Source organism: Uncinocarpus reesii, genomic scaffold (genome assembly GCF_000003515.1).
Source record: "Uncinocarpus reesii 1704 scaffold_1 genomic scaffold, whole genome shotgun sequence".
Taxonomy (NCBI): Eukaryota; Fungi; Ascomycota; class Eurotiomycetes; order Onygenales; family Onygenaceae; genus Uncinocarpus; species Uncinocarpus reesii.
Genome location: NW_003052500.1, coordinates 7,622,409 through 7,635,453, shown reverse-complemented (window position 1 = coordinate 7,635,453; position 13,045 = coordinate 7,622,409). Strand labels below are relative to the sequence as shown.

General features: G+C 48.9%; 5 protein-coding genes across 5 annotated transcripts; 2 read left to right on the top strand and 3 right to left on the bottom strand.

The window, feature by feature from the left end:
• Positions 1–305: 305 nt before the first annotated feature.
• UREG_02864 (uncharacterized protein) lies at positions 306–1,980 on the top strand (the record flags this gene model as incomplete). Its single annotated transcript, XM_002543302.1, has 3 exons — positions 306–770; positions 820–1,016; positions 1,077–1,980. 3 exons carry the CDS (start codon positions 306–308, stop codon positions 1,978–1,980), a joined length of 1,566 nt encoding a protein of 521 aa, XP_002543348.1.
• Positions 1,981–2,385: 405 nt separating this feature from the next.
• UREG_02863 (uncharacterized protein) lies at positions 2,386–3,896 on the bottom strand (the record flags this gene model as incomplete). The annotated part of the gene is made up of 3 exons (XM_002543301.1): positions 2,386–2,589; positions 2,678–3,015; positions 3,098–3,896. The coding sequence occupies 3 exons, from the start codon at positions 3,894–3,896 to the stop codon at positions 2,386–2,388; spliced, it is 1,341 nt and encodes a 446-aa protein (XP_002543347.1).
• A 495-nt stretch (positions 3,897–4,391) lies between these two features.
• UREG_02862 (uncharacterized protein) lies at positions 4,392–6,422 on the bottom strand (the record flags this gene model as incomplete). The annotated part of the gene is made up of 3 exons (XM_002543300.1): positions 4,392–4,863; positions 4,912–5,947; positions 6,008–6,422. 3 exons carry the CDS (start codon positions 6,420–6,422, stop codon positions 4,392–4,394), a joined length of 1,923 nt encoding a protein of 640 aa, XP_002543346.1.
• A 2,119-nt stretch (positions 6,423–8,541) lies between these two features.
• Positions 8,542–10,473, bottom strand: UREG_02861 (uncharacterized protein; the record flags this gene model as incomplete). Its single annotated transcript, XM_002543299.1, has 7 exons — positions 8,542–8,578; positions 8,709–9,051; positions 9,118–9,456; positions 9,524–10,078; positions 10,134–10,253; positions 10,318–10,383; positions 10,437–10,473. The coding sequence occupies 7 exons, from the start codon at positions 10,471–10,473 to the stop codon at positions 8,542–8,544; spliced, it is 1,497 nt and encodes a 498-aa protein (XP_002543345.1).
• A 990-nt stretch (positions 10,474–11,463) lies between these two features.
• UREG_02860 (uncharacterized protein) lies at positions 11,464–12,738 on the top strand (the record flags this gene model as incomplete). The annotated part of the gene is made up of 4 exons (XM_002543298.1): positions 11,464–11,548; positions 11,625–12,200; positions 12,250–12,398; positions 12,628–12,738. The coding sequence occupies 4 exons, from the start codon at positions 11,464–11,466 to the stop codon at positions 12,736–12,738; spliced, it is 921 nt and encodes a 306-aa protein (XP_002543344.1).
• Between the last annotated feature and the right edge of the window lie 307 nt (positions 12,739–13,045).

Sequence of the window (13,045 nt, the reverse complement as noted above, 5' to 3'; positions counted from 1 at the left end):
CAAACTGGTGATCAAGCTGATGGAACGGAAGAGCAACGTTGGAGGTGGGAGAGTGTGGAGGAAGGCCAGCACCAAAAAAGTAAAGCGATTATTAAGGAGCTCGCAACGCACGGACCACCAGCAATTGCCAGAGTGATCAAGACAACATTCCACTTCACACATCAGCCAAAGGCTGCCCGCAAAACAACTGACATCGTCGATATCCCCGAACGTGTGTTGTGACTCCAGGCCGTTTGGAGTACTGGGTGCCAAAGATTTCAGACAATGGTGAGTCAATTGAAATGCAAATGGGGCGCCGAAGCCATATGCAGCTGACCCCCTCCCAGGTCATTCTTGCAGCGTCGATATGCACCCGTGGAGGGAAGGCCGTGCTCTCACGGCAATTCCGTGAAATCGCAAGGTCACGGATTGAGGCTCTACTCGCGTCTTTCCCCAAACTCGCGGACTCTGGAACCCAACACACAACTGTTGAGCAGGATAACGTCAGATTCGTGTATCAGCCATTAGACGAACTCTACATCGTTTTGATAACCAATAAACAATCGAATATCCTCCAGGATATTGATAGTCTACATATTTTTGCCCAGGTCGTTACGAATATCTGCAAAAGCCTCGATGAACGCGAAATCCTACGCAATGCCTTCGAGCTCCTGTCTGCCTTCGACGAAGTGGTCACGCTGGGATATCGAGAAAATCTCACATTATCTCAAATAAAAACTTTTCTAGAGATGGAGAGCCATGATGAACGGATTTCCGAAATCATTGAGCGAGTATGTTCCATATTTAGCCCCGTTTGATCGGTCCTAATAGCGGCTTTAGAACAAGGAACTCGAAGCAAGTGCCGAGCGAAAACGGAAGGCAAAGCAGCTTGAGATGCAGCGCAAAGAGGCAGAACGCATGGGAAAAGGAATGGCACCTCGTACCCCATCCTATCCTGTCTACAGCCAACCTGCGCGCCCCACCATCCCCGACACAATTGATAGTTACGAGGCGGAAAAGAAGAAAGCTTTCACAAAGTGAGTCTAAGCTCCCCGCTTACCCAATTTTATTGTCAACCTTTGTACTTATATATTCAGAACTCTACCATCTAGAGGTAAGGGTATGCAGCTAGGCAAAAAATCCAAAACGACAGATATATACGAGAAGGTTCGCGGAGAGCTTGGCCCTGAAGCTGAGGAGTCACCTCTTGTTCCTGCTACACCAGCTGCTGCTGTAGCCGCTCCAGCATCTTCCAGACCGTCTCTATCGGCTGACCGCGAGCCTGTACACGTAACTGTGGCGGAGACCGTATCTGCGAAGTTGTCTCGAGACGGCGCAATGAAATCCTTTGAAATAAAAGGTGATCTACAACTACGAATCTCCGACCCGTCCTTCACGAAATTGAAACTTGATCTCAAAGCCAATCCAACGCATGGTGCTCAGTACCGTACACACCCGAATGTTGACAAAGCCCTCTTTACCAACTCAAAAACTATTCAGCTCAAGGACACCTCAAAGCGATTCCCAGCAAATAATTCCATTGGAGTTTTGCGGTGGCGTGTCGCCAGTATCGACGATGCAGATTTGTTACCCATTACTTTCACTGTTTGGATCAACAAAGGGTCGGATTCTACAACCGTGACAGTCGAATATGAACTTTCGGGCTCTGAGAGTCTCCGAGATGTCACTGTTACGATTCCATTCCAAACGGTCGAACCCAACATCTCTAGTTTCGATGCAGTATATGAGGTTACGGGAGACAGCATCGACTGGAACATTGGAAACGTCGACGAATCCAACAATTCTGGAAGTTTCGAGTTCGAATCAAATAACCCCGACGGAGATGAAAACGAGTTCTTTCCCATGACCGTTCGTTTTAGCAAGCCTACTCCATTTGTTGATGTGGATGTTTTGGGTGTTACTCTGGTGGAGATGGAAGGTGAAGGAGTCAATTTCTCAAAGGATATTAAATGCATCGCAGAGGGTTATATGATTGAGTGAGCAATGGCTTCTGCTTAGACTGTTCTTAGTGCTGGTGTAGGTTGAATAGCATATTTTTTACAATGCTACCCTTATTTGTTAATGAAATTGGGGAGATACCAATATTGGTGCACTTACAGGGCCATTAGGATCTGTGAAAAATTTGTCAAGTGATGTTAGGGAGTAAGCTCATAATAGACCTCATCCTCTGTCAAGTCACTCAGCTGTCACATTTGGGTTCCAGTGCCGCCCAAACAACGACCTGAAGCTGAGGAAATATACTGAAAAAAATCATGAACCTCCGATAAGAAGAAATTCATTCCTCCCACTCTCGATGTCTTGCGGTAAAAAAGGCGCGTGCAGTGCGAGCCTTGGGAATACAGTTGCAAATATGTGAATCCGCAGACGAGTCCATCCTTGTTGTCATCATTGTATTAGGGCCGGCAATTGATTGTACAGAGCTGCCACGAACTGACACGCTTTCCGTGTTGCGGAACGCGTTGTTATCCCATGACCCTCGCAGACGAGATTGGGTATAGTGGAATAGACATATTCCGACGGCTTCACGACTTTTCGTGAATCCTTGTATGCAGTCAAGCACGCTAATGAGACGGCGGCGGATGCCGCATCCTACGTGGTTAGAGTCAATCTGATACTCCGGACATTGACGCAGGGATGCGACAATAGCATTTATATCGGTTGCTAGGCGAGTGGCTACTGGTCTCGCGTGTGTAGATCCGGGTTTATTCGAGTCGTCGAATTCGTTCTCTGTGGTATATCCGGCATCGTAGTCTGGTTCGTGGTTTGATAGAGTTGACTGTAGTTCTAGTGTTTTTGCTCGAGTGCTAAAGAAGTGTATCATCTCGCCTAGATGAAATGAGTCGCAGGCTCGAGAATTCTCATATACACGACGACACTGCAATTCCCGTTTTGTAGAGGGTAGGGAGGTCGTTTTCTGTTTGGAAGTAGTAGTCGAAGCACCAAAAGCGCAGAGAAGATGGGACTGATAGTCGCTGATCGTGTCTAGAATGCACTGGTTTCTGAATTCCAGTTCCTCTGCTCCGCCGTAAGCATGTAAGTACACAAAGCTGGGAGTAATGATTGGCATTATGTAAAACAAATGGGTGCAAAGACTTACGCTCGATAACTCCGGGGAGCTGCCACCATATCGGTATACCGCTCTGCCCTTCGTCAACGATTCGACGCCACATTCTTGAGCCGTCAACCACCAGTCTATGAGTCAAGAAGGCGAAAGCCTTCTGATCATGGATAGAATATGCGAGAAAAACTACTTCCCGAAGCCGCTCCTCTTCATGGCTTCGAAATGTCCTTAAACGATCTCGAAGCCTTCGCCTTTCGGGCATAACACATGGCCCATCGTCCGTATTTTCGATACTCATCGCTCGTTTAAACAAATGCAGGGCACCATATCGGTCCAGCAACGCTACCAAACTCGCTAAAAAGAATATAGGTCTTTTCGCAATATCTTCATAAAGAGCCTGTCCTGACGCAGGATCATCATCTTCTGCAGTAGCTAAAAGCGCAAAAAAGTCACATAGAAGAGCGTGTCTAGTCACCTTGGGCGACAGAGGTGGTAATTCCAATGTGAATTCAGGTAGTTCGTCAATTTTCGCCTGATACAGTGCCGATTCCACGGAGCCATATCGGGCTTCCAATCTCTTCTTTGATTCCAGAAATGTTCTCCCTTCCTGAAATTTTGTAGGGTCTAACAAGACCTGAAAGTAATCGCAGGATTTTCTCAGAATAGCGCTGCTTGTCCGAAAGCGGGATATGACACGTTTTCCTGAAGGACTGCGGGCGGCGCTGACACAATTGAGTACCAAATCACCTTGCGCAATAACCGTGCAGGGGATATCGGCTACTCCAGAACTGAGTGTCGTCGCCTGTGAGTTCGAACCTGATACCCGGCCATCCATTGCACGCAGGAGCACGATATTTGAAAAGTGATCCCTCGGGTTAGTGGATCAATTTCCACTTTGATAACCAGCTAATTATGTATATGCACGAGGGAAGGCATCTTGAGGGGAACTTGAACCGTGAGTAACTATGCTTCTGGCAATGAAAAATGAATCTTTAATGCAATGGAGCAGTCCATCTTAAACCAGTGGGGTGTCCATTTAAAAGACCCAGGTTGATATTCCGAATTAGGCTTAGCATGTTGTCCATCTAACTCGCTAACTAGTTTAACTGACCGGCGGTTGACAGTTCAGCAAAAACAATTGATTCATAGTATCCAAATGAGAACAGGGTGACTACTGAGATTACATTGGATGGGCACTTCTCATGGTCTAAAATTCTGTAGGCGACGATAAAATAAATCTTTTGCTATATGGGTTGCGCCCGAAAGGAAGGAATAAGCTGCACTTTGCCTAATCTCTGCACCGGTAAATGTCAACTTCCGATACATCCTTTCAATCAAAATGGATTCTCCACAACTCTCTGTCGGCGCCTCCTTGAAAGTCACTACGGGTGTGCATAGTCAACACATTGTCGCTGACCAGCACGTCACCCCTCTGCCACGAGTGGTAGTACACAATGCGCCGGTCATGAAGTAGACTATCTAGTTGACTGCAAACGGCATCCGACACCTCGGGAGTCAACCCATCAATAGAGATCAGAGTGGCTTCAAAACTCGTTTTGCCCTCTGGCCACGGTTCGTGGTATCGTAGGCAAGGTTTGCCAGTCGTAGGGTGATTGATGACGAGAGGTAGGCCGTGTAACTTGGTACTGTCAAAAGAGGACGTTGAGACTGACCAAGTTAGCTTTCTCAGAGTTTCGAGGGGAAGATAGTCGGGTAGATGTTTAAAGACAAAGGTTGATGTTGAAAAGAGAGTGAATCCAGTATCGGAGGGCGATGGCGTAACAGCCGTGAAGAGCTGAAATCTGCAATATTTTAGTATAGTACACCAATTTGTAGCGGAGGACACTCACCGGGGCGGGTTGGACACCTTGTGGATTGTGCCATCCTCTTTTATTTCATCTTTCGTCTTGAAAAGGCCATCAAAATGGAATGGCATCCATTCAGCTGATAAAACGTTGTTAAGGCCCCGAGTGTCGGCTCCGCGATCTTTCACCTCAAGCAATATTCCGAATTTCCAAGGCATTGGAGTGCCAAAAGTTGCAGCTTTCTCAATAAATCTTTCACGGTCACCGGTACCTGCAAAACCACGTAATATCACCGGAGAATTCAGCTCAGAGAGGGCCCGGACTTTCCGAGAGTCAATTTCCTTCATGGTGAGTTTTCCGGGTCCGTCGCTAGGCGTGATCATGACACCACAAGGGTACAGAGGAGCGACATTGATGGGGCCTGACCTCCAAGTGTAAAGGTCACTCGTCTCTCTGAAGTATGAAGGCCTGCCGTCCTCGTAGACCAACTCCCAGGCAGGATCATCTCGGAAGGTTTGAGCAAGGCCGCTAGTTACAGTGCCATCGAGCCTGATTGCAAGAGTGCAATGCCACGGTGTTGTATAGCCGGTATCCGTAGGCAGAATGCTGATCGAAACCTTGTTTTGCCCGGTAGACGTATGAATAGATAGACGCACATGGTTAGCGAACTTCTCACGGATTGCGCGGGAAAATGCTTGCCCACGAATAAGCATCTGTTTGGCGATACTTTCAGTGCCCTTCTCAAATCTAGATTTAGAGAAGCCGTTTGAGACGGGATATGATTCAGTAAGATCGGCAGGAAGGAATTCGAGATATCCGCGATATGTCATGTTCACATCCTCATCTTCAACTAGCTTGTTGCTACCATCCCAGTCTTTACGACTGAAATTGTTCATGAGTGCAACACGGAAGTTGGTTGCATTGGCGACATATGAGACCTCGTCTAAGTCTTCGGGAATAGCCAAAGGAACTAGGCTAGTAAGCCGAGTGAACTTGATATAACTGAACCCCTTGGCTTTCGCAAGTTCTCGGAGACTTTCTCCATATAACCAGACATCACAATCTGGAACACTGAGCAAATCTAATTGATGCAGAAAGCAGTGAGCGATTGCGACGTTGCAAAATCTCTCTATCAACTTACCATTATACACAATGCCATCCGAAATAATGGTAAGCTCCGCCCCAGGCTTGTAAACGTCGTGAATAGCAGCACAAAGACCGTTCAAATGGGCCAGGGCAAATTCCTCTGCCTTATCTGGAAGACGACCCAGAACCTTGGTGTTGCGGTTGGGAGATTTGAAGGGAAAGGCAGGCAGTGCCATCTGGACGGGTTTGTTGGCTTTGACATGGCTGTAGACCTGTGTCAGGCCGGTAAGAAGGCCGATGTCCGACTGCATGCCTTCTATGCCGCTGCCTGCTCTCTGGTATCGGTAGATAACCTCAATGATCTTTGCAGCCATATCGATGGAAGAGTGATCAACGACACGGCTAGAAAGAGGGAGAACAACATGGCCTGGAGTGCCATGAAGGGCAGACTCCACAAGCACCGGATCCATCATCATGGAGAACTTGAAACTGTGGGTGTTCCTTCGTGTGTAGAGAGAAGCAGAAGCTCATCAGGGGTTTGTCCACCCTCGAGCAAGAATCGGAGGTTGGTATACAGGAAGAAAGCGCACAATGGCATTCAGGAGAAAGAATGTCTTCAAATAAGGACACGGAGTCAGACAGACAGGAGACATGTGCCTCCCATCAACGAAAAAACGACGCCTCGCAGCCGCGGAGGGCCATCACTTGCTAGATTCAGCCCATTGTCGGAATCTAACTCGGTCTCAATCCAAAGATCCGAAGCGCGGGGGTCTCTCGATGGATCTCCTCGTTGAAATCCGGTTTCGATCTTCCGAAAAAGAAAATACGTGGAAGATTCTTGAGCGCCCGCCGGACCCCCACCGCGCACACCTCGATCCCATGGCACGGACTGAAGAGCCGTCGCCCACCAAGCGAGCTGGCGATGTGTGTCGTTCACCTTCCAGGACGCGCAGAAGATCTGCAGCCGTGCGCCATGTCACGTGCATGCTGACTCATATGTCGCGCATCGCCGATTCGCCGGGCTCAGGGATGGGCTTCAAGGGCACACCTCCTCTGTCCTGCTCCAGTTCGCCTGCCCATGGCATTTCCATCAGATGCCCGCGCTTCTATACGGAGGGTGGCGATCAGGGTACAATGTCTGCTGTGTCCTCTGTGCCACTCTCTCGCCGATAAACTTGAGACTCAGCCGCAGGGTTGGCAAACTGATTGAAACTGATGGCGATCGGCGCCTGTGCGATCTGACAGGTTATTCCTATCAGCCTTTTTGCACGACCTGCGACTCTCGTCGCTGAGGACAATACCGCCGTACCTCGAACAAAGAGATATTCTGCCACGATTACACGTCCCCGGCGCGTCACCTCCGATACGGTTGCATCCACCATGTCGTCAGGCCCGAAAGTCATTCATTAATATCTTGCGCTCTATTATGTGGCCATCAGATTAAAGTCGAGCCCTGTGCACGATCTGCGTCCCGATACGATGCTGTTTCCCATCTAGGATGCACAAGTTGGCCGCTCGGTCTTATATTCAACAAGGGAGCACAAAATTTACGGGATGGTATGTACATACATAGGACCGTACTGGAGGAACACGCTCGTATATGCTCAACGGTCTTCGCCTTTTGTGATTCGGGGGATGGGTTTTTTTCCTTTACACCCTTGGCTGTGAGCTCTCGAGAGTGTCGCAGTCCGCAAGTTTATGGGATGAGGCTGCAGACAATGGTGGGATCAACGTCAGCAGAACGAACATACCTGTTTGGTTGGGATGCGCAACCGATACGATTCCGTTGATCCTTGAGATTGGAATTTTTCTTGCTGATACCATGTCGACGGTCGCCGCCACAGCTGCCCTCATTTGCCTCTTTGTGAGCTAAGTGTTTAAGGAGTTTAGCCAGAGACTCGCTGTCCCAAGACCATCGCCCATATGTCTCCGGGCTCTATATGCCATCGTGGCCCAGAATTTCAATCGCTGACTCTATCAATTTGCCTGTAGGTGATTATGGCACGATGGGGTTCTAGAATATCTGCCCGTGGTGACAACGATTGGGTTAAGTTCCGGCTGTTTCAGCAAATCAAACGTGAAACACCATGTCGCATGCCCGGAACTGTTTTATGCCGGGTTGTTTTGCTGCGAACGAAAGTTTTTCATAAGCGGAAAATTGCGGTCTGCCCGCCGCTTCCGAAGGCGTCCGTCCTAGCCTATTTCTTGGGCTGCTAACGGACGGTGTTATGTGCCATACACATTGTGACTTATCCCACAGCGTACGTTGGTCGTAGCGTGACGCGAAAGAGGTTGCATGATATTCCAATCCTGGGCCTATTATTAGAGTAACCGAGGAATTAGATACTCCTCCAGCAGCGAGTGGCTGATAGGACCCGTCCAATTAGGTACATCCTATGCTGAAGCTTCGAGGAGCTGCCGTTGTACACAAGCCGTTTCGAAGGCCGAAATTGAGTGGTATTACCCCTAACAGGTGCCCTGGATTGTTGGCCAATAAGTACAAAATTCTAACTAACATACAGAGTACTCCGTAGCTCATCAGTCTTTCTCATCTGGCTATTGTGCGCTAACTTTTTTCCGCAACAGCTTTTAATTGTCCACCTGGCAAGGGAATGTACCAAAGCATCTACTCGAACCTTCTAGGGGATTAGCTAGCGCTGAAGGGCCCGATCTCTTAGCAAGTAATGATCTAACAGACAAAAATGCCCGCTAGATACTCTACCGCGCTTTGAAAACTTCCCACATATGCTATATACATATCGGGCCGCACTACGACGACATAATTATCTCCTTCTTTGACAACATCGGTCAAATAACTTGACGCACTTTCCCCGTTGAGATGGTATTTCAACCCCTCTACCTTCGGTAGAATTCTAAGCCATCGAACGAGCTCCTTGGAGTTGTCGAGATGTCCACCGCAATCGCCAGCCACAAGGGCTAGGTACTTCCCATACGTTACCATCTTATACAGATACTGGATTTCTGAAGTGCCAGGGACTATCAATGGGATGTCGGGGCATGCTCGACCTGCCTTCCATATACCCACCTCGGATTCGCGGATGGCAGGAGAGCCGAGATCATTATACGCCACGCCCATTCCTAAGTAACCGGGGTTAACAAAAACTCACCCGAGTTATCATTAGCGATGAAAAGAATCATGCTTACCGGTGATGTAGCTTGCATTCTTTTCCACGTTGCCAACGTACTGTGTGGCCTCAAACTTGGTATCTCTCACCAAACGAGCGGCCACACGGATGACACTCTCGGCCACTTGACGACGTTCAATGTCGTAACTCTGAAGAATCTGATTGGCGGCACCGGGTGCTAATTTGTCACCGTATTTCAGAATATATGCCATTCTCCATCCCAAACCGAACGCATCGGAGAGCCCGGTATTCAATCCCTGACCACCATTGACAGAGTGGCAATGGGCAGCATCGCCCGCGAGGATAATCCTCCCATTGCCGTCTTGAGAGATAAAGGTTTGAGCAATTCTCTCCTTGACTACAATATAATTGTTGTCAAAAAATTGCATTAAATCGTGTCTGCTGGTAAAGAAAGGAATACTCACCTTCAAATGTGCTGAACCATTCGGTTTTCGTGAAATCAACTCGGTAAGGAGCCAGGTGTCTTTTGACACATGCCTTGGCCTTCTCCTCAGTGATTTCGCCGTCTAGCAAACTATAGAAGCGGGCCATCTCGCGCTCTCGCGGAATCCATGCCACACGAGACTCCCCGTCAAGTTCGAATGTGATGATCTCGGGGCAGCGAGGAAAGTCACTGTCGATGAAGGTGTCCAAGACAGCCCACGTCATCTCAGGCTTGGTGCCTGAGAAAGGAATGCCAAGTGCCTGACGCACCATGGATCTGGCGCCATCAGAGGCGATGCAATACGTGCTGTGCACGATGCGTCCTGAGACTGTGGTGACCTCAACGCCAGACTTTGTCTCGCGGACAGATTCAACACGCGCATTAAAGCATATGGATTCCTTGAGCTCCGCTGCGAGAACTTGCTCTACCACAGGCTGGCCAAGCATAAGGAAGTTCTTGTGCAGCACATACTCTAGGCCTGTCCACCAATGGCTCTGACGCGAGGTAAAGTTACCATTAGCGAAAATGGAGCTGGCTGTTGGAGTGGTCAGTGAAGAGCAGACAAGGATAGGGCGCTGGTCAAAGCTTACTGTTGCATTTGATGCCCTGGCTAATCAAATCGTCCAGGATGCCCACAACCTCAAAGTACTGCTGAGATCTTGCATTCAAGGCATCGGCTCTTCCAAGCTGCAGCGCTTGGGGTTTCGCATCTTGGATGGACCCCACGTTAACTGACTATCTGCGGGGAGATTGGGCCGGGATTTTGGGACTCACCTAGCACCAGAACCGAGACACCAAGTCTCTTCGCAAGAAGGGCAGTCAACATGCCAGTAGGACCACCTGAGCCTCCGTTAGCCAACGATGACATACTAGAAGGCTTGCAGATGCTTCACCGCCGACGACGGCCAGATCAACCTGTGTCTCATACATGATGTATACCGGCCGGCGAATTCCTTTCTTTGAGGAAGGGAACAGAGTATGTGAGAGAAGTTGGGGCAAAGTCTTTCAGAATTAGATTGCAGAATAGTACGCTCTACCATGTGCTGCGCAATTCGCTTTATACGGCGCAATTAGAATACGACCAGGGCTGGTTGATACTTGTGACAGTATCGCCAAGGCGACTTTGATAGGCACCTTTAACCCCACTATTCTACTTCATCCAGATTCGTTGTGGGAACTATATCTCTTAAGTCAAGATGTGGTTGCATACTTATCGTGTCGGTGAAGTGATACATGCAAGCAGCTTCTACTCTACTTCAGTGGGTATGCATGTAATGATGGTATGGAGGCTATTCTGCAAATGCTACGGTTGGAAAACGTTCCCCACGACAAGATCTCTCGGCAAAACCGGTCATACCAAACGGAATGACCTGATATTAATCACGTATCTAAGAGGACGAAACGTGGGGAGACTAACGGACCCTCCGATCAAGAGGCGGCATCCTTCCCTTTCCTATTTTTGGGCGTAGCATTCATGGATTTTCATCCGAACTGGGTTTTCGAGGGTACTGGCGATCTGTACAACCGTCTAGATCGAGATGCACAATCGCATCTTAAGTCACCGATTCCCTAGGCTACCCGCTTAGCCTGAGCTTGATTGACTAGTTACTGCAGGGGTCCTTCGGCAGGGTTCGTTTCGTATCCCGTTCGAAGACCCAAGCGAGTCCACCATGGGCTAGATGCGTATGTAGACGGTTGCTTTGAAATGATTCACTCATTACGCAATGTCGGGATATCGTTTTCGAATGCCTACGGAGAAGCGAAGCCCTTCGGTTCTACGAGCCTTGGACACTGCGACTAATATCTGCGCTTCGGCTGCGAGGTAGCTTCGAATCTCTCTCCTGATTACATCTCTCGAGAGAAACCAGAAAGTATTGCATCATCATCATCGCATTCACCACCTGAATCGACTCAGTGACCATGGAGCCTTCGACAAAATCGATTGAAGTCCCCGAACTGTTCAGCATCAAAGGCCTCGTTGCCGTAATATCTGGAGGAGGCTCTGGTAAGCAGTCCAGATTTATCCCGGATGGTACTCTAAGTATGATACACAGCTAACAGAACTACGGACGCTCATGCAGGTATTGGGCGGATGATTACTCGTGCCCTCGCTGTGAACGGTGCGGAGAAAGTCTACATTCTTGGTCGACGTGGTGCCGTTTTGCAAGAAACAGCGAAGCCCTTTCCTGGCGTGGTAATCCCTATCGAGTGCGATGTTACTTCCAAGGAGTCATTGCAAGCGGCTGCTGATAAGGTTACCAAAGAGGTTGGATATATCAACCTCCTCTGGTGCAACTCGGGGACATCAGGTCCCGAGAGCCCCGAGCTGAGCAGCTCAGTGTCTCTGGACCAATTTATCGAGGCAAACTGGAAACACTCTGTTGAAGATTATGCGGAGACATTTAGGGTCAACACTGCGGGGTTCTGGTATACAGCCATTGCATTTCTGAAGCTCCTCCATCTCGGCAACGAAACGGGCAACAAGGCGCACAGAAGCCAAATCATCGGGACCTGCAGTACCTTGGGCTTTGGAAGATTCGCGGCTACCGGTCGCTTTGCATACGGCCAAAGTAAAGCCTCCCAGACCCATATGATGAAACAATTGTCGACGCACCTAGTGCCGTATGGGATCCGGGTGAATATGGTCGCTCCAGGATGTGAGTTTCGGGTTCCTGTACCCCTCAATCGAAACTAACGAAAAGATAGTATTCCCTACCGACATGACGGCGTCTATGACCTCAACCGGCTATGATGCATCGAAGCTAATTCCAGAGGGCAGAGCTGGCTCAGATGTGGATATGGCGGGTGTTGTCCTCTTCCTGACGAGCAAGGCCGGTGCTTATCTGAATGGCAATGTACTTGTTTGCGATGGCGGACGCTTGTCAATTGTTCCTTCGACATATTAACTAGACTGTCTATCTACTTTTCCTCAGTGCCGTGCTCTTCCTGTAGTTAGTTGCGATTGAATTGGCCGCCGCATGTACGCCGTAATGGGCAATACGAAAATGACACTACCGGGCGGGTCTATCCGGGAACTCGGGAAACGCGATGTGGGGGTGTCTATTCAGTCGCTAACTAGCTTAGTGCAACCTTATCTCAACCACACTTCTTGACCAAACGGCCACGCAGCATCTGCGGATCTTTTCTGCTTTCTTCCTTTCTCCTCATCCATCTCTGAACAACCTCGGAAATTGACGGCAATCCCAGCTGGAAAGCATCGTATCCGTGTGAGATGCAGCCTCAATTCTAGCGGCTGACATGATGGAACAAGAACACAGATCACCAGCACAACCCGGATTCCCAGTGCTCGTCGTGTCCCGTCAGTGGGCATTCAGAAAATGAACCCGCAGATGCGTTATGGCAACGCCGCTCTTGATTAAGAGGACAGGGGCTAACAGAGAATCTGTTTATTCAACGCGTCTTACCGCATCTCTTCTTTATTCCGTATTGAAAGTCACAAAAACGATACTGTTTTGTTTGCGGACAATCACCGGAATCCATG